This window comes from Hypanus sabinus, chromosome 6 (assembly GCF_030144855.1).
Source record: "Hypanus sabinus isolate sHypSab1 chromosome 6, sHypSab1.hap1, whole genome shotgun sequence".
In the NCBI taxonomy this organism is placed as follows: domain Eukaryota; kingdom Metazoa; phylum Chordata; class Chondrichthyes; order Myliobatiformes; family Dasyatidae; genus Hypanus; species Hypanus sabinus.
This window is the reverse complement of record NC_082711.1, coordinates 131,291,933-131,316,333: the sequence shown is the minus strand read 5'-3', so window position 1 is coordinate 131,316,333 and position 24,401 is coordinate 131,291,933. Positions and strand designations below refer to the sequence as shown.

General features: G+C 46.4%; 1 protein-coding gene across 5 annotated transcripts in view; it reads left to right on the top strand.

The window, feature by feature from the left end:
- zzef1 (zinc finger, ZZ-type with EF hand domain 1) overlaps positions 1 to 24,401 on the top strand; it is a 303,511-nt gene that overhangs the window by 160,581 nt on the left and 118,529 nt on the right. For 3 of the 5 annotated variants that reach the window (XM_059972942.1, XM_059972943.1, XM_059972940.1), the window contains exons 33-37: positions 11,407 to 11,551; positions 11,918 to 12,056; positions 17,113 to 17,278; positions 20,127 to 20,389; positions 23,726 to 23,850. In XM_059972942.1, the coding sequence (XP_059828925.1) occupies positions 11,407 to 11,551; positions 11,918 to 12,056; positions 17,113 to 17,278; positions 20,127 to 20,389; positions 23,726 to 23,850 (838 nt within the window). The remainder of the gene's footprint in view (positions 1 to 11,406; positions 11,552 to 11,917; positions 12,057 to 17,112; positions 17,279 to 20,126; positions 20,390 to 23,725; positions 23,851 to 24,401) is intronic. The other 2 variants (XM_059972944.1, XM_059972941.1) reach the window with 1 other exon arrangement.

Sequence of the window (24,401 nt, the reverse complement as noted above, 5' to 3'; positions counted from 1 at the left end):
GAGGGGAATGTGGTTTGATTCAGGATGAAGGGGGGAATGGGGTTTGATTCAGGATGGAGAGGGGGATTGGGGTTTGATTCAGGATGGAGAGGGGGAATGGGGTTTGATTCAGGATGGAGAGGGCGGAATGGGGTTTGATTCAGGATGGAGAGGGGGGAATGGGGTTTGATTCAGGATGGAGAGGGGAATGGGGTTTGATTCAGGATGGAGTGGGGGAATGGGGTTTGATTCAGGATGGAGAGGGGGAATGGGGTTTGATTCAGGATGGAGGGGGGAATGGGGTTTGATTCAGGATGGAGTGGGGGAATGGGGTTTGATTCAGGATGGAGGGGGGAATGGGGTTTGATTCAGGATGGAGAGGGGAATGGGGTTTGATTCAGGATGGACAGGGGGGAATGGGGTTTGATTCAGGATGGAGAGGGAAATGGGGTTTGATTCAGGATAGAGGGGGAAATGGGGTTTGATTCAGGATGGAGGGGGGAATGGGGTTTGATTCAGGATGGAGGGGAAATGGGGTTTGATTCAGGATGGAGGGGGGAATGGGGTTTGATTCAGGATGGAGAGGGGAATGGGGTTTGATTCAGGATGGTGAGAGGAATGGGGTTTGATTCAGGATGGAGAGGGGGGAATGGGGTTTGATTCAGGATGGAGGGGGGAATGGGGTTTGATTCAGGATGGAGAGGGGAATGGGTTTTGATTCAGGATGGAGTGGGGAATGAGGTTTGATTCAGTATGGAGAGGGGGGAATGGGGTTTGAATCAGGATGGAGGGGGGAATGGGGTTTGATTTGTGATGGAGAGAGGGAATGGGGTTTGATTCAGGATGGAGAGGAGGGAATGGTGTTTGATTCAGGATGGAGGGGGAATGGGGTTTGATTCAGGATGGAGAGAGGGAATGGGGTTTGATTCAGGATGGAGGGGGGAGTGGGGTTTGATTCGGGATGGAGAGGGGAATGGGGTTTGATTCAGGATGGAGGGGAATGGGGTTTGATTCAGGATGGAGAGTGGGAATGGGGTTTGATTCAGGATGGAGGGGGGAATGGGGTTTGATTCAGGATGGAGTGGGGGAATGGGGTTTGATTCAGGATGGAGAGGGGGATGGGGTTTGATTCAGGATGGAGAGAGGGAATGGGGTTTGATTCAGGATGGAGGGGGAATGGGGTTTGATTCAGGATGGAGGGCGGAATGGGGTTTGATTCAGGATGGAGGGCGGAATGGGGTTTGATTCAGGATGGAGGGGGGAATGGGGTTTGATTCAGGATGGAGTGCGGAATGGGGTTTGATTCAGGATGGAGAGGGGAATGGGGTTTGATTCAGGATGGAGTGGGGGAACGGGGTTTGATTCAGGATGGAGAGGGGGAATGGGGTTTGATTCAGGATGGAGGGGGGAATGGGGTTTGATTCAGGATGGAGAGGGTGAATGGGGTTTGATTCAGGATGGAGGGGGGAATGGGGTTTGATTCAGGATGGAGAGGGGGAATGGGGTTTGATTCAGGATGGTGAGAGGAATGGGGTTTGATTCAGGATGGAGAGGGGGGAATGGGGTTTGATTCAGGATGGAGGGGGGAATGGGGTTTGATTCAGGATGGAGAGGGGAATGGGTTTTGATTCAGGATGGAGTGGGGAATGAGGTTTGATTCAGTATGGAGAGGGGGGAATGGGGTTTGAATCAGGATGGAGGGGGGAATGGGGTTTGATTTGTGATGGAGAGAGGGAATGGGGTTTGATTCAGGATGGAGAGGGGGGAATGGTGTTTGATTCAGGATGGAGGGGGAATGGGGTTTGATTCAGGATGGAGAGAGGGAATGGGGTTTGATTCAGGATGGAGGGGGGAGTGGGGTTTGATTCGGGATGGAGAGGGGAATGGGGTTTGATTCAGGATGGAGGGGAATGGGGTTTGATTCAGGATGGAGAGTGGGAATGGGGTTTGATTCAGGATGGAGGGGGGAATGGGGTTTGATTCAGGATGGATTGGGGGAATGGGGTTTGATTCAGGATGGAGAGGGGGATGGGGTTTGATTCAGGATGGAGAGAGGGAATGGGGTTTGATTCAGGATGGAGGGGGAATGGGGTTTGATTCAGGATGGAGGGCGGAATGGGGTTTGATTCAGGATGGAGGGCGGAATGGGGTTTGATTCAGGATGGAGGGGGGAATGGGGTTTGATTCAGGATGGAGTGCGGAATGGGGTTTGATTCAGGATGGAGAGGGGAATGGGGTTTGATTCAGGATGGAGTGGGGGAACGGGGTTTGATTCAGGATGGAGAGGGGGAATGGGGTTTGATTCAGGATGGAGGGGGGAATGGGGTTTGATTCAGGATGGAGAGGGTGAATGGGGTTTGATTCAGGATGGAGGGGGGAATGGGGTTTGATTCAGGATGGAGAGGGGGAATGGGGTTTGATTCAGGATGGAGAGGGGGAATGGGGTTTGATTCAGGATGGAGAGGGGAATGGGGTTTGATTCAGGATGGAGAGGGGGAATGGGGTTTGATTTAGGATGGAGAGGGGAATGGGGTTTCATTCAGGATGGAGAGGGGAATGGGGTTTCATTCAGGATGGAGGGGGGAATGGGGTTTGATTCAGGATGGAGAGAGGGAATGGGGTTTGATTCAGGATGGAGGGGGGAATGGGGTTTGATTCAGGATGGAGTGGGGGAATGGGGTTTGATTCAGGATGGAGAGAGGGAATGGGGTTTGATTCAGGATGGAGGGGGGAATGGGGTTTGATTCAGGATGGAGAGAGGGAATGGGGTTTGATTCAGGATGGAGAGAGGGAATGGGGTTTGATTCAGGATGGAGGGGGGAATGGGGTTTGATTCAGGATGGAGTGGGGGAATGGGGTTTGATTCAGGATGGAGAGAGGGAATGGGGTTTGATTCAGGATGGAGGGGGGAATGGGGTTTGATTCAGGATGGAGAGAGGGAATGGGGTTTGATTCATGATGGAGAGAGGGAATGGGGTTTGATTCAGGATGGAGGGGGGAATGGGGTTTGATTCAGGATGGAGTGGGGGAATGGGGTTTGATTCAGGATGGAGAGAGGGAATGGGGTTTGATTCAGGATGGAGAGAGGGAATGGGGTTTGATTCAGGATGGAGGGGGGAATGGGGTTTGATTCAGGATGGAGAGAGGGAATGGGGTTTGATTCATGATGGAGAGAGGGAATGGGGTTTGATTCAGGATGGAGGGGGTAATGGGGTTTGATTCAGGATGGAGTGGGGGAATGGGGTTTGATTCAGGATGGAGAGAGGGAATGGGGTTTGATTCAGGATGGAGAGGGGAATGGGGTTTGATTCAGGATGGCGGGGGGAATGGGGTTTGATTCAGGATGAAGAGAGGGAATGGGGTTTGATTCAGGATGGAGAGGGGAATGTGGTTTGATTCAGGATGAAGGGGGGAATGGGGTTTGATTCAGGATGGAGAGGGGGATTGGGGTTTGATTCAGGATGGAGAGGGGGAATGGGGTTTGATTCAGGATGGAGAGGGCGGAATGGGTTTTGATTCAGGATGGAGAGGGGGGAATGGGGTTTGATTCAGGATGGAGAGGGGAATGGGGTTTGATTCAGGATGGAGTGGGGTAATGGGGTTTGATTCAGGATGGAGAGGGGGAATGGGGTTTGATTCAGGATGGAGGGGGGAATGGGGTTTGATTCAGGATGGAGTGGGGGAATGGGGTTTGATTCAGGATGGAGGGGGGAATGGGGTTTGATTCAGGATGGAGAGGGGAATGGGGTTTGATTCAGGATGGAGGGGGGAATGGGGTTTGATTCAGGATGGAGTGCGGAATGGGGTTTGATTCAGGATGGAGAGGGGAATGGGGTTTGATTCAGGATGGAGTGGGGGAACGGGGTTTGATTCAGGATGGAGAGGGGGAATGGGGTTTGATTCAGGATGGAGGGGGGAATGGGGTTTGATTCAGGATGGAGAGGGTGAATGGGGTTTGATTCAGGATGGAGGGGGGAATGGGGTTTGATTCAGGATGGAGAGGGGGAATGGGGTTTGATTCAGGATGGTGAGAGGAATGGGGTTTGATTCAGGATGGAGAGGGGGGAATGGGGTTTGATTCAGGATGGAGGGGGGAATGGGGTTTGATTCAGGATGGAGAGGGGAATGGGTTTTGATTCAGGATGGAGTGGGGAATGAGGTTTGATTCAGTATGGAGAGGGGGGAATGGGGTTTGAATCAGGATGGAGGGGGGAATGGGGTTTGATTTGTGATGGAGAGAGGGAATGGGGTTTGATTCAGGATGGAGAGGGGGGAATGGTGTTTGATTCAGGATGGAGGGGGAATGGGGTTTGATTCAGGATGGAGAGAGGGAATGGGGTTTGATTCAGGATGGAGGGGGGAGTGGGGTTTGATTCGGGATGGAGAGGGGAATGGGGTTTGATTCAGGATGGAGGGGAATGGGGTTTGATTCAGGATGGAGAGTGGGAATGGGGTTTGATTCAGGATGGAGGGGGGAATGGGGTTTGATTCAGGATGGATTGGGGGAATGGGGTTTGATTCAGGATGGAGAGGGGGATGGGGTTTGATTCAGGATGGAGAGAGGGAATGGGGTTTGATTCAGGATGGAGGGGGAATGGGGTTTGATTCAGGATGGAGGGCGGAATGGGGTTTGATTCAGGATGGAGGGCGGAATGGGGTTTGATTCAGGATGGAGGGGGGAATGGGGTTTGATTCAGGATGGAGTGCGGAATGGGGTTTGATTCAGGATGGAGAGGGGAATGGGGTTTGATTCAGGATGGAGTGGGGGAACGGGGTTTGATTCAGGATGGAGAGGGGGAATGGGGTTTGATTCAGGATGGAGGGGGGAATGGGGTTTGATTCAGGATGGAGAGGGTGAATGGGGTTTGATTCAGGATGGAGGGGGGAATGGGGTTTGATTCAGGATGGAGAGGGGGAATGGGGTTTGATTCAGGATGGAGAGGGGGAATGGGGTTTGATTCAGGATGGAGAGGGGAATGGGGTTTGATTCAGGATGGAGAGGGGGAATGGGGTTTGATTCAGGATGGAGAGGGGAATGGGGTTTCATTCAGGATGGAGAGGGGAATGGGGTTTCATTCAGGATGGAGGGGGGAATGGGGTTTGATTCAGGATGGAGTGGGGAATGGGGTTTGATTCAGGATGGAGAGGGGAATGGGGTTTGATTCAGGATGGAGAGAGGGAATCGGGTTTGATTCAGGATGGAGGGGGGAATGGGGTTTGATTCAGGATGGAGTGGGGGAATGGGGTTTGATTCAGGATGGAGAGAGGGAATGGGGTTTGATTCAGGATGGAGGGGGGAATGGGGTTTGATTCAGGATGGAGAGAGGGAATGGGGTTTGATTCAGGATGGAGAGAGGGAATGGGGTTTGATTCAGGATGGAGGGGGGAATGGGGTTTGATTCAGGATGGAGTGGGGGAATGGGGTTTGATTCAGGATGGAGAGAGGGAATGGGGTTTGATTCAGGATGGAGGGGGGAATGGGGTTTGATTCAGGATGGAGAGAGGGAATGGGGTTTGATTCATGATGGAGAGAGGGAATGGGGTTTGATTCAGGATGGAGGGGGGAATGGGGTTTGATTCAGGATGGAGTGGGGGAATGGGGTTTGATTCAGGATGGAGAGAGGGAATGGGGTTTGATTCAGGATGGAGAGAGGGAATGGGGTTTGATTCAGGATGGAGGGGGGAATGGGGTTTGATTCAGGATGGAGAGAGGGAATGGGGTTTGATTCATGATGGAGAGAGGGAATGGGGTTTGATTCAGGATGGAGGGGGGAATGGGGTTTGATTCAGGATGGAGTGGGGGAATGGGGTTTGATTCAGGATGGAGAGAGGGAATGGGGTTTGATTCAGGATGGAGAGGGGAATGGGGTTTGATTCAGGATGGCGGGGGGAATGGGGTTTGATTCAGGATGAAGAGAGGGAATGGGGTTTGATTCAGGATGGAGAGGGGAATGTGGTTTGATTCAGGATGAAGGGGGGAATGGGGTTTGATTCAGGATGGAGAGGGGGATTGGGTTTTGATTCAGGATGGAGAGGGGGAATGGGGTTTGATTCAGGATGGAGAGGGCGGAATGGGGTTTGATTCAGGATGGAGAGGGGGGAATGGGGTTTGATTCAGGATGGAGAGGGGAATGGGGTTTGATTCAGGATGGAGTGGGGTAATGGGGTTTGATTCAGGATGGAGAGGGGGAATGGGGTTTGATTCAGGATGGAGGGGGGAATGGGGTTTGATTCAGGATGGAGTGGGGGAATGGGGTTTGATTCAGGATGGAGGGGGGAATGGGGTTTGATTCAGGATGGAGAGGGGAATGGGGTTTGATTCAGGATGGACAGGGGGGAATGGGGTTTGATTCAGGATGGAGAGGGAAATGGGGTTTGATTCAGGATAGAGGGGCAAATGGGGTTTGATTCAGGATGGAGGGGGGAATGGGGTTTGATTCAGGATGGAGGGGAAATGGGGTTTGATTCAGGATGGAGGGGGGAATGGGGTTTGATTCAGGGTGGAGAGGGGAATGGGGTTTGATTCAGGATGTTGAGAGGAATGGGGTTTGATTCAGGATGGAGAGGGGGGAATGGGGTTTGATTCAGGATGGAGGGGGGAATGGGGTTTGATTCAGGATGGAGAGGGGAATGGGTTTTGATTCAGGATGGAGTGGGGAATGAGGTTTGATTCAGTATGGAGAGGGGGGAATGGGGTTTGAATCAGGATGGAGGGGGGAATGGGGTTTGATTTGTGATGGAGAGAGGGAATGGGGTTTGATTCAGGATGGAGAGGGGGGAATGGTGTTTGATTCAGGATGGAGGGGGAATGGGGTTTGATTCAGGATGGAGAGAGGGAATGGGGTTTGATTCAGGATGGAGGGGGGAATGGGGTTTGATTCGGGATGGAGAGGGGAATGGGGTTTGATTCAGGATGGAGGGGAATGGGGTTTGATTCAGGATGGAGAGTGGGAATGGGGTTTGATTCAGGATGGAGGGGGGAATGGGGTTTGATTCAGGATGGAGTGGGGGAATGGGGTTTGATTCAGGATGGAGAGGGGGATGGGGTTTGATTCAGGATGGAGAAAGGGAATGGGGTTTGATTCAGGATGGAGGGGGAATGGGGTTTGGTTCAGGATGGAGGGCGGAATGGGGTTTGATTCAGGATGTAGGGCGGAATGGGGTTTGATTCAGGATGGAGGGGGGAATGGGGTTTGATTCAGGATGGAGTGCGGAATGGGGTTTGATTCAGGATGGAGAGGGGAATGGGGTTTGATTCAGGATGGAGAGGGGGAACGGGGTTTGATTCAGGATGGAGAGGGGGAATGGGGTTTGATTCAGGATGGAGGGGGGAATGGGGTTTGATTCAGGATGGAGAGGGTGAATGGGGTTTGATTCAGGATGGAGGGGGGAATGGGGTTTGATTCAGGATGGAGAGGGGGAATGGGGTTTGATTCAGGATGGAGAGGGGGAATGGGGTTTGATTCAGGATGGAGAGGGGAATGGGGTTTGATTCAGGATGGAGAGGGGGAATGGGGTTTGATTCAGGATGGAGAAGGGAATGGGGTTTCATTCAGGATGGAGAGGGGAATGGGGTTTCATTCAGGATGGAGGGGGGAATGGGGTTTGATTCAGGATGGAGTGGGGAATGGGGTTTGATTCAGGATGGAGAGGGGAATGGGGTTTGATTCAGGATGGAGAGAGGGAATGTGGTTTGATTCAGGATGGAGGGGGGAATGGGGTTTGATTCAGGATGGAGTGGGGGAATGGGGTTTGATTCAGGATGGAGAGAGGGAATGGGGTTTGATTCAGGATGGAGGGGGGAATGGGGTTTGATTCAGGATGGAGAGAGGGAATGGGGTTTGATTCAGGATGGAGAGAGGGAATGGGGTTTGATTCAGGATGGAGGGGGGAATGGGGTTTGATTCAGGATGGAGTGGGGGAATGGGGTTTGATTCAGGATGGAGAGAGGGAATGGGGTTTGATTCAGGATGGAGGGGAGAATGGGGTTTGATTCAGGATGGAGAGAGGGAATGGGGTTTGATTCATGATGGAGAGAGGGAATGGGGTTTGATTCAGGATGGAGGGGGGAATGGGGTTTGATTCAGGATGGAGTGGGGGAATGGGGTTTGATTCAGGATGGAGAGAGGGAATGGGGTTTGATTCAGGATGGAGAGAGGGAATGGGGTTTGATTCAGGATGGAGGGGGGAATGGGGTTTGATTCAGGATGGAGTGGGGGAATGGGGTTTGATTCAGGATGGAGAGAGGGAATGGGGTTTGATTCAGGATGGAGAGGGGAATGGGGTTTGATTCAGGATGGCGGGGGGAATGGGGTTTGATTCAGGATGGAGAGAGGGAATGGGGTTTGATTCAGGATGGAGAGGGGAATGTGGTTTGATTCAGGATGAAGGGGGGAATGGGGTTTGATTCAGGATGGAGAGGGGGATTGGGGTTTGATTCAGGATGGAGAGAGGGAATGGGGTTTGATTCATGATGGAGAGAGGGAATGGGGTTTGATTCAGGATGGAGGGGAGAATGGGGTTTGATTCAGGATGGAGTGGGGGAATGGGGTTTGATTCAGGATGGAGAGAGGGAATGGGGTTTGATTCAGGATGGAGAGGGGAATGGGGTTTGATTCAGGATGGCGGGGGGAATGGGGTTTGATTCAGGATGGAGAGAGGGAATGGGGTTTGATTCAGGATGGAGAGGGGAATGTGGTTTGATTCAGGATGAAGGGGGGAATGGGGTTTGATTCAGGATGGAGAGGGGGATTGGGGTTTGATTCAGGATGGAGAGGGGGAATGGGGTTTGATTCAGGATGGAGAGGGCGGAATGGGGTTTGATTCAGGATGGAGTGGGGGAATGGGGTTTGATTCAGGATGGAGAGGGGAATGGGGTTTGATTCAGGATGGAGTGGGGGAATGGGGTTTGATTCAGAATGGACAGGGGGGAATGGGGTTTGATTCAGGATGGAGAGGGAAATGGGGTTTGATTCAGGATAGAGGGGGAAATGGGGTTTGATTCAGGATGGAGTGGGGAATGGGGTTTGATTCAGGATGGAGGGGAAATGGGGTTGATTCAGGATGGAGGGGGGAATGGGGTTTGATTCAGGATGGAGAGGGGAATGGGGTTTGATTCAGGATGGTGAGAGGAATGGGGTTTGATTCAGGATGGAGAGGGGGGAATGGGGTTTGATTCAGGATGGAGGGGGGAATGGGGTTTGATTCAGGATGGAGAGGGGAATGGGTTTTGATTCAGGATGGAGTGGGGAATGAGGTTTGATTCAGTATGGAGAGGGGGGAATGGGGTTTCAATCAGGATGGAGGGGGGAATGGGGTTTGATTTGTGATGGAGAGAGGGAATGGGGTTTGATTCAGGATGGAGAGGGGGGAATGGTGTTTGATTCAGGATGGAGGGGGAATGGGGTTTGATTCAGGATGGAGAGAGGGAATGGGGTTTGATTCAGGATGGAGGGGGGAATGGGGTTTGATTCGGGATGGAGAGGGGAATGGGGTTTGATTCAGGATGGAGGGGAATGGGGTTTGATTCAGGATGGAGAGTGGGAATGGGGTTTGATTCGGGATGGAGGGGGGAATGGGGTTTGATTCAGGATGGAGTGGGGGAATGGGGTTTGATTCAGGATGTAGAGGGGGATGGGGTTTGATTCAGGATGGAGAGGGGGAATGGGGTTTGATTCAGGATGGAGGGGGAATGGGGTTTGATTCAGGATGGAGGGCGGAATGGGGTTTGATTCAGGATGGAGGGCGGAATGGGGTTTGATTCAGGATGGAGGGGGGAATGGGGTTTGATTCAGGATGGAGTGCGGAATGGGGTTTGATTCAGGATGGAGAGGGGAATGGGATTTGATTCAGGATGGAGAGGGGGAACGGGGTTTGATTCAGGATGGAGAGGGGGAATGGGGTTTGATTCAGGATGGAGGGGGGAATGGGGTTTGATTCAGGATGGAGAGGGTGAATGGGGTTTGATTCAGGATGGAGGGGGGAATGGGGTTTGATTCAGGATGGAGAGGGGGAATGGGGTTTGATTCAGGATGGAGAGGGGGAATGGGGTTTGATTCAGGATGGAGAGGGGAATGGGGTTTGATTCAGGATGGAGAGGGGGAATGGGGTTTGATTCAGGATGGAGAGGGGAATGGGGTTTCATTCAGGATGGAGAGGGGAATGGGGTTTCATTCAGGATGGAGGGGGGAATGGGGTTTGATTCAGGATGGAGTGGGGAATGGGGTTTGATTCAGGATGGAGAGGGGAATGGGGTTTGATTCAGGATGGAGGGGGAAATGGGGTTTGATTCAGGATGGAGAGAGGGAATGGGGTTTGATTCAGGATGGAGGGGGGAATGGGGTTTGATTCAGGATGGAGTGGGGGAATGGGGTTTGATTCAGGATGGAGAGAGGGAATGGGGTTTGATTCAGGATGGAGGGGGGAATGGGGTTTGATTCAGGATGGAGAGAGGGAATGGGGTTTGATTCAGGATGGAGAGAGGGAATGGGGTTTGATTCAGGATGGAGGGGGGAATGGGGTTTGATTCAGGATGGAGTGGGGGAATGGGGTTTGATTCAGGATGGAGAGAGGGAATGGGGTTTGATTCAGGATGGAGGGGGGAATGGGGTTTGATTCAGGATGGAGAGAGGGAATGGGGTTTGATTCATGATGGAGAGAGGGAATGGGGTTTGATTCAGGATGGAGGGGGGAATGGGGTTTGATTCAGGATGGAGAGGGGAATGGGGTTTGATTCAGGATGGAGAGGGTGGAATGTGGTTTGATTCAGGATGGAGAGCGGAATGGGGTTTGATTCAGGATGGAGGGGGGAATGGGGTTTGATTCAGGACGGAGGGCGGAATGGGGTTTGATTCAGGATGGAGGGCGGAATGGGGTTTGATTCAGGATGGAGAGGGGAATGGGGTTTGATTCAGGATGGAGAGGGTGGAATGTGGTTTGATTCAGGATGGAGGGGGGAATGGGGTTTGATTCAGGATGGAGGGGGGAATGGGGTTTGATTCAGGATGGAGGGGTAATGGGGTTTGATTCAGGATGGAGGGGGAATGGGGTTTGATTCAGGATGGAGTGGGGGAATGGGGTTTGATTCAGGATGGACAAGGAAGAATGGGGTTTGATTTGTGATGGAGAGAGGGAATAGGGTTTGATTCAGGATGGAGAGGGGGAATGGGGTTTGATTCAGGATGGAGAGGGGGAATGGGGTTTGATTCAGGATGGAGAGAGGGAATGGGGTTTGATTCAGGATGGAGGGAGGGAATTGGGTTTATTCTGTGATTAGGTGAGATGGAGAGGAGGAATAGTGTTGGTTCAGGCTGTCGAGGGGCAAATGTGGTTTGGTTCCTGAAGGAGTGTCGGGAAGGGAGTTTGTTCTGTGATCGAGGGAGGTGGAGACGGTGGTGATGAAGTTTCATTTAACTGTTGCTGATGGAGATGTTTATCTAGCCAGTGGAGTGAAGAGGATGAGATTGCAGATTATGAATGCAACAGAGAATGGATGGAGGAATGTCAGGACGGAATACAGCTGCGGGTCTGGTACGATAGGATGACTAATGCTACAGCTGAAGAGAAGAGGCGAGTAAGTGAATGCTTTTTTTTGTTTATGAATGGAACAGTCTTTTGCATTTAATTGTCAAATATAAAAGCTAAGGTTTGTGTTAATTTTCTCTTACTAATATTTTACTTCTCTAAATGTTGGAAAATAAAGTATGCTTTTTGTTTAAGTTGGAAGAAATGTGGCAAGGTTTTCCCAGTCAGATTAGGATATGTTTTTATTTTTTGCAAATTATATTTCAAGTTTTTGCTTCAGAGTTTGTGCATAAGATCTGTTTATTTTTGATATGATGCATCTGTTATTCATTTTTGTCTTTGTTTCTGAAAAAATATATGTGCCGTGTTGAACCCTAGAACTCGCGACAGACTATTTGCTTGTTTTTTGTGATAGATGCACATGTTTGTTGCACGCTATTGTGACCTGTTGAATGTGGAGATCTCCTGCGATGGATGTCATAAAATAGCACCTTGGCATCGCTACCGCTGTCTTCAGTGTCCAGACATGGATCTCTGCAAAACCTGCTTCCTCGGTAAAAATTTGGTTTTGATGTGAAGTTAAGTAGCTAGTATTAAAGGCCATGTAAAAGCTGTTGTGTGAAAATGCTCTTGATTTTCTTGAGCAACACACGTAAAAACTGGAGTAAATCAGTGAGCTTGCATCTGTGGAGGGGAATAAACAGTAGACATTTTGGGCCGACACCCTTCAACGGGACTGAAAAGAAAGGGAGCAGAATCTGGAACAAGAAGGTGGAGGAGGTAGGGATGGAGTACAAGCTGGCAGGTAATAGGTGACTCCGGGTTGAGGGAGGTGTGTGACAGAGGAAGGTGATGTGAGAAGCTGGGAGCTGGTAGGTGGAAGAGGTAAAAGAAGAAAATTGATCGGAGAGGATAGTGGACCATGGAATAATGGGAAGGAAATGGTGAACAGAGGCAGGTGATGGGATTCAGGACATTTATAAAGATAGGTGTGTAAAAAGGGCCCAAAGGATCACTGGGGACCCAAGTCACCCCAATCACAATCTATTCCAGCTGCTACCATCCAGGAAACGGTACCGCAGCATAAAAGCCAGGACCGACAGTCTCCGGGACAGCTTCTTCCACCAGACCATCAGACTGATTAACTCGCGCTGATTTGAGTATATTTCTATGTTACTTTGACTGTTCTATTTATTATAAATTACAATGATTGCACATTTAGGCGGAAAAGTAAGGTAAAGATTTTTGCTCCTCATGTATATGAGGAATGTAAGAAATAAAGTCAATTCAATGCAGGTCAAGAGGGCATAGAGGAGAAGGGGAGGAGTAAGAGGGCCATCAGAATGGAGGAAAAAAGAAAAAGAGGAGAAAGAGGGATGGGGGAAACAGAGAGAAAAGAGTTTACTGGAAGTTAGAGAAAGCAGTGTTCTTGCCATCAGGCTGGGTACCCAAACAGTATGAGGTGTTACTCTTCTAGCCCGAGTTTATTCTAACCACCATGGAGGGGAGGCCAGGGACAGACACGTCAGTATGAGAATGGGAGTCTTTTTTGCCTATGCTGCAACTTTTGGAAGATGATATCATGCACTTTAGCTCATCCAAAATGCTTGTCCTTGTACCCCTGGATTACTTTAGTATATTACTCACCAGGATTTCTCTTGTCCATGATGTAGATTTTCTTATTTGATACAAGCTCAGGGATTTGCCAGTCATAACATTCTTTTAAACAAAGATATGGTGTGCCCCATGGTTACATATCAGCATTTAAAAGGTTAGGTGTGATGCCTAGCTAGCTCATTTGATAGGTGGTGGGTTTGAGCCCATGTTGAGTGTTGCTTTTGCAGACATGATGAGCCAAATGGCCTAATTCTGTTTGTCTAGCTTATGGTCTTAGCTTGTGAAATGGACCATAGGGCAGTATCCAAACAGCAATACCTGCAGATGCTTTAAGCTTAGAATAAAAGAAGAAAATGCTGGGAGTACACAGATGGTCCAAAGCATCTGTGAAGAGAGAATCACAAATAAAATTTCTGGTTAGTCAGCTGGGAGAAGTGAGTTAGCAGGCATGCTTTAAGGTTGTAAGCTGGAGGCAAGGGCAGAGGCAGGTAGCGTCTGTGCAAAGGGTAGACTTAGTTACACAGATCTCATGCTATCCATTTCACATCTTTTTCCCCAAGTCACAACATGCTTGTTTTCTAAACTTTTCCAATTTTGAAAAAGGTTGTAGATCTGAAATGTTATCTCTGTTTCATTCTCTATGGATGCTGTCTGACCTGCTGAGTATGTCCAGCAGTTTCAGTTCATATTTCAGCATGAGGAGTTTATGGTCAGAATGTCATGCTGCATATTGAGTACTTTTGGCCCACAGTCCTTGAAAGGAAATATTCAAGCCATGATGCAGTGCAGAGCAGTACCATAGAACCTGATCCTTCTTATCGAAGGGATTGGACAACAAAAATACCACAGCAACATCTGTACTGTACCTCTTTGAACCCTCACCCTGGGCAGTGTCACCAAAAACTCAATGCCATTGTGATTAATTATTTTCAGATCCCTCTCTGATATAGTGTGTTTCTGTTCTAAGGTTATGTCACTTTTCTGGGGTACTGTATAATGTTAATTATTGGCCATAGTTTCTAGATGAGGTCCAACCTGTATTTCATGAAATTATGTTATAATTTTTGTTAAATTCTAAAACTGTATTAGTAAAATCTAATTTTAGTTTTTCAAAAATTAATTTGGCATAGTTAATCTCTTTCAAAATTTGTGCACATTTACCTCTGTTTCTTTCTTCCTGGCCATCATTGTACCTTGTATAGTCATTATCTACCCTCTTTCTTTATACAAAAATGAATCTCATTACACTTGATTGCATCTGCCTGCCCATTTCACATTGTTTTCCTTCTGAAGTTTACTGTCATCACTTTTTAAAATGTCAGGGTTCAAGTCAAGGAAATGAAATCTAGGGAGTCACTAGAGCAAATAACTGCTCAATGGGAGACACCATTGTACAGTCCTGATACAGTATTTTGACCCAAATTGTGAACAATTCCTTCCACCTTGACCCTGTAGATGGTGCTTGGCCACTAGACTGCCAAATACTGTCATCTTTCTTCCAATCTGAAGATGCAAGCATTCATCATTTCTATGCTCAGTAGCAGGAAGGGCAGTGTGGTGTGGCCAGTCAGCGGATACATGTCATTCTAGAGAGATTTGTATGGTGCTTTGTCATTTCTGGGGCCAGCCCCAATTGACTAGCTAGAAGTCTTGTGTCTGCCAATGATGGGGTCCTAATTGAAATATATCTGAACAATGCCAACTCAATTTGTTGTGGAGATCGTCTGTTATCCAGGATACAGTCCAAAGCAGGATGGTGTTAAGGCATGAATGCGTAGGAAGATTTCTTATTTTTCAGATTTTATTTTAGTGGAATATAATATAATTTAAAAATGGAATTTCATCAAGTGCAGGGAGGTCATACTGCAACTATACAGGGTACTGGTGAGGCTGCACCCTGGAGTACTGTGTGCAGTTCTGAACTCCATACTTGAGGAAGGATATACTGGCTTTGGAGGCAGTGCAGAGGAGGTTCACCGAGTTGATTCCAGGGATGAAGTGGTTAACCTATGAAGAGAGGTTATGCCTGGGACTATGCTCTTTGAAGTTCAGAAGAATGAGAAGGCATCTTATAGAAACATACAAAATTTTGAAAGGGATAGATAAGATAGTAGGAAAGTTGTTTCCATTGGTAGGTGAGACTAGAACTAGGGGACATTGCCTCAAGATTCAGGGGAGAAGATTTCGGATGGAGATGAGGAGAAACTGTTTTTTCCCAGAGAGTGGTGAATACGTGGATTTCTCTGCCCAGGGAAGCAGTTGAGGCTTCCTCACTTGAATATATTTAAGAAACGGTTAGATAGGTTTTTACATAGTAAAGGAATTAAGGGTTATGGGGAAAAGGCAGGTAGATGGAGCTGAGTTTATGGACAGATCAGCCATGGTCTTATTGAATGGTGGGGCAGGCTTGATGGGCCGGATGGCCTACTCCTGCTCCTATTTCTTATGTTCTTGTGATTTGGGAAGGAAAAGCCTGGAAGCTGCAAAAACACAACAGGACAAGGGGCATGTCCTTGTCTGCTAGGAGAAATTAAAGATGGGATTAATTTTTTTAAAAAGATGGCTTATTAAGTTGCTTGAAATAGCCATCAGCCTAAGGATTGGGATGATTTTAATACTTGTCAAAGGAAGATCAAGAAAGTGGTAAAGAAAGGGAAGATGAGACAAAACTGGGGAATAACAAATTTGATCTTGAGACTCTCTTAAAGGTATTTAAACAAGAAAGGGCTATAAAGGTTCGTGTAGACAGATGAGGAATATATAAACAGGAATAAGTTACTGCTAGAAAAGCTACACAAGTATTTTGTCTTGACGAAAGTGACTTGGTACAAGTTGGTGTGGCTGAATGCCAATAAATTCCAAAAACTTGATAATCTACCTAACTGATTTTTGAAAAGAGGAGGTTTAGAGATAATGTCATTTATTGTCATCTATAGGCCCTGGAATGGTTCTTGCAGATTGTGAGGTAGTAAATGTGACTCCACTATTGAAAAAAGAAAGCCAATCTTTACCCTAACGTCAGTGGAAGGAAAAAAAGCTGGAATCTATACTAAGGGATATAGTAATTGATCATTTTGGAAAGAGTTACAGAATTGAACAATCAGCATGGAAAAATGGAAGGGAGATCATATTTAACTAGTCTGCTGAAGTTCTTTGAGAATGCTACTCATGGAATAAACAAGGGAAAACATGCACAGACTGTGTTTGGTGTTTCAGAAGGATTTCAGTAAGGTTCCACAGAGGAGCAAGTTTCAAGTAGTGGAATTGGGGAAATAGTCTGAGAATTCGTGTGGTGTGAACTAGTAAGGTAATTTGCTGGGTTTATTTATGGGGGCTAGTATTGTGTTACTTCTGACAAGTGATGTAGTGGCTCAGGGTCCACTTCAACCAGCTGGGTCAGGTGTAGCTGCTTGTGTCAGCTTTTTGTCATCAAAAGTTCTTTAGGCCTGGAGAGAGCTCCACAGCCAAACAAGGAGAGGGGCAAATGACAGCTTCTATCACATCCTACTGACGACAAATGGAATTAGTACACAGCATTGGCTGCTCTACTGCAGGTCTAGGTTGACTCAGAGCTCCATACCTCACCACTGCCCTTGCAGGTAGCCCCTCCACAGTGGTTCAGTGTCTACTTCACACTGAGCAATGCCACAAAGCTGTTGATCATTTCAGTGCCAAGAGGGTGTAGAGCACTGAGGCCTCAATCCGGTTCCCTGTTTCGAACTGCAAGTGGTTGAAGTTCCTTTAAATTCCTGACACAACTGTACTGTCAGTAATAACACTATTACATCCCTGTTCAATACTGGTCTGATCAGGGATTAGTAAACCAGACACCAGTGGGTTGGATGAGCATAATTTATTTGCTTCTGTACAAACCGGCCATGTAGTTTTCCTCGGAATTGTTGAAGTGCAGTATTTATTTGCTAAAATAATCTGGCTGAAATCTCAATTCTGTAGCATGACAGTTTATAGTTTGCTGGTGATTTTCCCTTTTAGGTGGAGTGATGCCTGAACATCATGAAGATTATCATAAAATGGTGAACATGGAGTATGCGTGTGATCACTGCCAGGGACTGATCATTGGCCGTAGGATCAATTGCAACGTATGTGATGACTTTGACCTCTGCTATGGATGTTACTCTGCGAAGAAGTACCCAGACAGGTAACTGAGAATGAAGCTACACAACACCTGAGTTATCACTTTTGACTTCGGGGGTGTGATGTTGATTACCCAAGCTGTAAAAATTCATAATATTTTTAATGACATAAACACAAATTCTGCAGATGCTGGAAATCCAAAGCAACACACAAAATACTGGAGGAACTCAGCAGGTCAAGCAGCATCTGTGGAAAGGAGTAGATTATTGATGTTTCGAGCTGAGATATTTCTTCGTGACTGAGAAGGAAAGGGGAAGATGCCAGTCTAAAATGGTGGGGGGGAAGGAGGTGATAGGTGAAGCCAGGTAGGTGGGAAAAGTCGAGGGCTGATGGTCGAGGAGAGTGGACCGTAGGCGAAAGGGAAGGAAGGAGAACTCAGGGGAAGTAATAGGCAGGTAAAGGATCAGAGTGGGGAAAGGGGAGGCGGTAGTTTTTTTTTACCAAAAAGGAAAACTCAATATTCATGCCATCAGGTTAGAGGCTACCCAAACAAAATATAATCTGTTGCTCTCCACCATGAGGGTGGCCTCATCTTGGCACAATTGGAATTAAAATGTATGGCTACCCGCTTGCAGTGGATGGTGTGGTGGTGCTCGACGAAGCAGTCCCCGAGTTTCCGATGGGTTTCACCAATGTAGAGGCCATGCAGTGCATTTTCTTTGCCAGGTCTCAAAGCAGTGCCTGTTTCGCAGCAGTCTTTTCTCCTGCAAACCTCCATCCTGATTCTCCTGTCACCTGCCACCTTAACTACGTGGAATTTAGAGGCCATTGTGGAAGAATATTGGAGTATTGAGGGGAAAGCAGTGAGGTCACAGGCACAATGTGGGGACTCCCAGACTGACAGCACTAGAGGTCAGAACCACACAGTTGCAAGAAAAAGTTTGTGAGCCCTCTGGTTTTCTGTGTTAATTACTCAAAGTGTCATCTGATCTTCATCTGAGTCACAATAAGAGACAAACACAATCTGCCTAAACTAATAACACACAAACAATTGTACTTCTCGTCAATATTGAGTACACATCTAAACAATCACAGTCTAGGTTCAAAAAAGTATGTGAACCTCTGGGGTAATGCCTTTTCAGAAAGCTATTTGGAGTCAGGTGTTCCAATCGATGAATGCTGAAGGAGGTGAAAAAGAACCCAGGAGTAACAGCAGAGGACCTGCAGAAATCTCTAGAACTTACTAAAGTCTCTGTTCATGTATCCAAAAACACTGAACAAGAATGGTGTTCGTGGAAGAACATCAGGGAGGAAACCACTGTAAACAGAACTGCACATCTCAAGATTGCAAAAGACCACTTGGATGTTCCACAGTGCTTCTGGGGCAGCGTTCTGTGGACAGATGAGTCAAAAGTTGAACTTTTTGGGAGAAATGTACTTTACTAAGTTTGGAGGAAAAAGGGCACTGCACACCAACACCAGATGTTCATCCCAACTATGAAGCAAGTTAGAAGGAGCATCATGGTTTGGGGCTACTTTGTTGTCTCAGGGCCTGGTCCGTTTGCAGTCTTTGAGGGAGCAATGAATTCAAAACTGTATCAACGCATTTTACAGGAGAATGTCAGGGTAGAGGTCTGTCACTTGAAGCTTAATAGATGTTAGATGATGCAACAAGACAATGATACAAAATGCAAGATCAACAACAGAATGGTTTAAAAAGAAGAAAAATTAGTGTTTTGGAATGGCCAAGACAGAGTAGGGACCTTAACCCAATCAAGGTGTTGTGGCATGACCTGAAGAGGGCTGTTAATGTAAGGTATCCCAGAAATATTGTTGAACTGAAGCAGTTGTGTATGGTCTAAAATTCCTCCTCGCCATTGTGCAAGTCTGATCAGCAGCTGCAGGAAACGTTTGGTGGAGGTTATTGCTGCTAAAGGAGGTTCTACCAGGTATTAAATACAAGGGTTCACATATGTTTTCCATTCTGGACTGTGTTCAGTAAAGTTATGAAAAATACAATTGTTGGTGTATTACTAATTTAGGCAGATTGTGTTTGTCTACTATTGTGATTGAGGTGAAAATCAGACCATGCATGAGTAGCTGTGAGCAATTAGTGCAGAAAAGCAGGTAATCGCAAAGGGTTCACAAACTTTTTTCCTGCACTAGATGGTGGAATTGTGAGGCTGCAGTGCTGCTGGGCAACTCGTTCATAGAATGGCTATTTTTATTTCCTTGGATGTTGCATTCACTTGAAGCATCTGTGCACTCTGTTGGAAACAGACGAGTCCACTTAAAAGACATTGCATTGTACTTTAGCAAATGTGATAAATTATTTTGCTCCCTCTGCCTGTGGTGGGAAATCTAGGCAAAGAAATAAGTGAAGACAGCATTCCATCTGGCCATGTATGTACCTGCTCTTGAACAGTGCTCGCTGTACTTCAGTAACGTTGATGTTCTGTCCTTGATTCCTCTGACTGTTTTGAAGGTGCTTCCTAGTTTTGAATTTGTGATGCCCTCTTTTGTGAGTCATTTAGTGTATAACCAAACCTGACTAACCAAACTTCCTGAATAATGAGAATTCTCCGAGCAGGGATGTTTCCTGCCCAGTGTTAGTCTCAGTGCTGATGCTAGGTTTTGAGCTGAAACATCGACAGTCCCTTTGTCTCCCTTAGATGCTACTTGAGAGTTCCTGTAACAGACCCTTTATTGCTGCCAGTCTTCCATTATTTCCTCATAAATTGAAATAAATCCAATAAGCTAAGCAGGCAAGAAGGTTGTTCCAAAGTAACACATTCAATACTTATTCACACTGTTCCTTTTGGAGTGCTTTCTTTTCCTTTTGCCAGTTGTTCTAAGGTGTGGGAGGTGTATTGTTTCATACCTTGGCTTCAGGTTCTTTTATTTCCCTGCAGCCATTTGCCAACACACAGCATTACCGTGTTCCCAATGGTGACAATCCGCATTAGCGACCGCCAACGTCTCATTCAGCCGTACATCCACAACTACACCTGGCTGCTGTTCAGCGCACTGGCCCTCTACACAACCGATATCGTAACAGAGCAGAAACCTACTGAAGAAGACCTGGACCCTACTGTGCAGTCTCAGGCTGAAGCACTGGAAGCTTGTTGTACAGAACTCATCACTGAGTATCTGCTGAAAGCCCATCGAGGAAAAAGTAAATGACAAATGTCTTTTTTCATTTTTCTGAAACTGTACTCATATGTTCAAGATTTGCTGCAAATATTCAAATGAGGCACACAAGGCCTGGAATCCAGAGCAACGAATGAGGCTGGAGGAGCTCAGCAGAACAGGCAGCCTCTGTGGAGGGAAGTGGATAGTTGATGTTTGAGGTTGAGACCCTTCGAGGCTCAACCCGAAGCATTTGAGTGTCCATTTCCCTCCAAGATACTGCCAGGTACACAGGCTGTCGCTTGATACTCTTTTGAAGGAAAGCAGCTGTTACTGTTTTTCCACCCCTGATGCTTGTATTCAATACCATTGTCTGACAATGAACTGTGTACATTGCTAAAATGCCTGTCCACCAGTGAGAATGTTTATATTTCTGCTGCAGTCTCTGGGCTATGATGTAGCATGTTCTCGAGTTTGGCTGTAAGTAGTCAGTCTCATTCAGTGATCTCACAGAAGTTGTTACCTTGGTAACCTGTAGTTGGAGGTGGAACTGAGGAATAACAAAGGGATGACCATTTTAATGGGATTGTTTTATTGTAGACCAAAAATACCATGATTTAGAGGAGCTGCTTTGTACAGAGATAGAGGACAATTGCAAGAAAAATAAGGTGATTTTTAAAATAAATTTTTCATAATTGAAAGTGATTTTAACTTCTTACATATTGACTGGGACTCCCATACTGTAAAAAGGGCTGAATGGGAAAGAGTTTGTCAAATGTGTTCAGATCCCAGCTAGATAGAGTGTGATACTGGATCTCCTATTAGGAAATGAGACCGGGCAGCTGGCAGATATGTTTGTAGGGGAACATTTTGGATCTAGCGGTTATAATTCCATTAGTTTCAAGATAATTATGGAGAAAATAGGTCTGAACCTTGGACTGAGATGCTAAATTGGAGAAAAGCCAATTTTGATAGCATCAGAAAGGATCCTGTGGATTAGGACAGGCTGCTTTCTGGCAAAGGGATGCATGGTAAGTGGGGGGCCTTCAGAAGTGAAATTCTGAAATTACAGTGTTTGTATGTTCCTGTCAGAATAAAAGGCAAGGCTAGCAGGTTTAGAGAACCTTGGTTTTTGTAAGATAGAGGCCCTTCCTAGTTAAAAAACAGAAACATAGCAGGTATAGGCAGGAAGGAACAAATGAGATACTTGCAGAATATAAGAAATGCAAGAAAACATGTAAGAGGGAAATCAGGAGGGCTAAAAGAAGGCATGATGTTGCTCTGGCAGACGTTTGAGTGATGTTGCAAATCAGGGACCTCGAAAGAATCCCAGCTCCCAGCTTGAAAAGAGAAAAAAAAAGAGACATAAGAATAGAGGAATTTAAGCTGTTTCCACAGATGAGCTGGAAGAAATGCCATCTTAACTCTGCCCAGATCCGACTCAGATCCATAATTCCTTAACTTAAAGTTGGTGTCACAGGTAGATCGGATCATAAAGCAAACTTTTGGCACTTTGGCCATCCCAAATCAAAGTATTGAGTACAGGAGATGGGATGTTATGTTGAAGTTGTACATGACATTGGTGAGGCTTAACTTGGAGTATTGTATGCAGTTGTGCTCACCTACCTACAGGAAAGATATTAGTGAGATGGAAAGAGCACGGAGAAAATTTGCAAGGATGTTACCAGGATTTAAGGACCCAAATTATAGAGAAAAGTTGAATAGGTTAGAAGTTTCTCCCCTGGAACATAGAAGATTGAGGGGAGATTTGATAAAGATATACATAATCAAGGGTAAAGCAAGATGTGACTTGGTAAACCTTTATGCACACAATGGGCAGGAAATGTTTCAGTTCCCACTTCTGCCAGCAGTCTCAGGTTTCATTAGCTAACCATCATGCTCCAAGAAACAAGCTGAAACATATCATGGGTTGTTTAATTTTGTGACATTTGCACCGTGTGCTGAGATGGGAATTCAACCAAGGAAACTGAAGAGTACGTGCTGGAAGCACTCAGTATGTGTAGAAAGATAAACTGACAATATTTCAAGTCTGCACCTTTTTCAGGTTTCAGTGTTTTTTTTAAATTTTCAGAATCTGAATATATAATCTGGACAAGCTTTCTCCTGGTCCCTATGGCCCTGCTAGGTCAAAACTTAATTTATTCTTGGGCACTAGGGTGGGGCAGGTGACAGTGAGGGAGCACTTTGGTACCACTGACCATAGTTCTACTAATGGTTATGGAAAGGGACAGGACAAGTCCACAGGCCCAAAATGTCGACTGTACTTTTTTCCATAGATGCTGCCTGGCCTGCTGAGTACCTCCAACATTGTGTTTGTGTTGCTTGGATTTCCAAAATCTGCAGATTTTCTCTTGTTTGAGCTTTTGAAAGCCGTTGGACAGGTACATGTATTGGCAGTATTTTTGAGAGGCATGAGCCAAACACTGTCAAATGGGACTAGTTTGGATTGGCCTTTTGGTCTGCATGGATCAGTTTGGACAAAGAGCCTGTTTCTATTCTGTACAACTCTATATGAGATGCTGCCTTTCAAATGCAGTTGTCTATAGCAGTTGAATAATGTGGATAGAAATAGATGTACAACTTGAGATGTTTACCTACGATGCAATGAATCTAAATGGCTTGTGGAAAGATTTATTTATTTGATTAGAGCAAAGGTTTCATTTTGGTGGAAAACTTAGACATACAGAAAAAAGTTAACATAACAAGAATTAAAAATGAACCTTTTCCAGAGGGCTTGCAATTTGTTGCCACTAAGAGAAGTTGAGAAATGGTACCTTGAAGGTGAAGTTGGGAGGAAATACATGGGGAAATTTAGCATTGTGGTATTAGGCTGAATGGCCTGCTTCTGCTGTAAGTTTTACATCATTGTGTAAACAAAATGCAGCACAAACCAGTGGTGATAGTCCTTTACATTTTACCTTCACAATGGTTCAGCCTTGGATTGAAGCCACTGTGAAACAGTACGTCTGAAAATCTTTGTCTCTTTGCAGAGGCTGTCAAAATTGTGAGTTTCTATAGAATTTTTGGGTTCATTTTTTTCTTTGACGCTAACATAGCAGACAGCAAGATGGAAGAAGGCAAGGCATGCTAGTGAAGTCTTACATTCAGTTCTTCACTCACTGAAGAGGCAGACCCTGTAAAGGTCTGTAACAGCTTTACTGTAGCAACTTCTCCCAGGACAAGCAGATCATCCTTTAAAAAAGAGAGCAGGACAATAATTTCTTTGGAATAGTGTACATAAAATTAGCCACCAAATTTGAGTGATTCAGCCACCTCCACTGTCGTTGGTCACAGTGCTGCTGGCTTTAACACAGGGAAATGCTCTGAAGATCTAATGTTTATTCATTGTATTTTGACCCAGGTCTAAAGAATTCTGCAGTACTTTCATTGCTGTCCAATGTGTCGACTGAAGGTGAGGTGGGCAGTACTGAATCTGCAGCAGTGGTACTTTCCACAACAGATCACAGCACCAGCAACCAGCATCAGGTCAGTGTGTGTTCTACTCTATCGTCTTCAGTTTGATCTTGGTCAAAGTTTACAAGACCAAACCATTTGACCTATCTTTTTAAACAAGTTCAGCTACATGGTAAATGGTAGGGCATTGAGGAATGCAGTAGAACAGAGTGATCTAGGAATAATGGTGCATAGTTCCCTGAAGGTGGAATCTCATGTGGATAGGGTGGTGAAGAAAGCTTTTGGTATGCTGGCCTTTATAAATCAGAACATTGAGTATAGGAGTTGAGATGTAATATTAAAATTGTACAAGGCATTGGTAAGGCCGAATTTGGAGTATTGTGTACAGTTCTGGTCACCGAATTAAAGGAAAGATATCAATAAAATAGAGAGAGTACAGAGAAGATTTACTAGAATGTTACCTGGGTTTCAGCACCTAAGTTACAGAGAAATGTTGAACAAGCTAGGTCTTTATTCTTTGGAGCGTAGAAGGTTGAGGGGGACTTGATAGAGGTATTTAAAATTATGAGGGGGATAGATAAAGTTGACGTGGATAGGCTTTTTCCATTGAGAGTAGGGGAGAT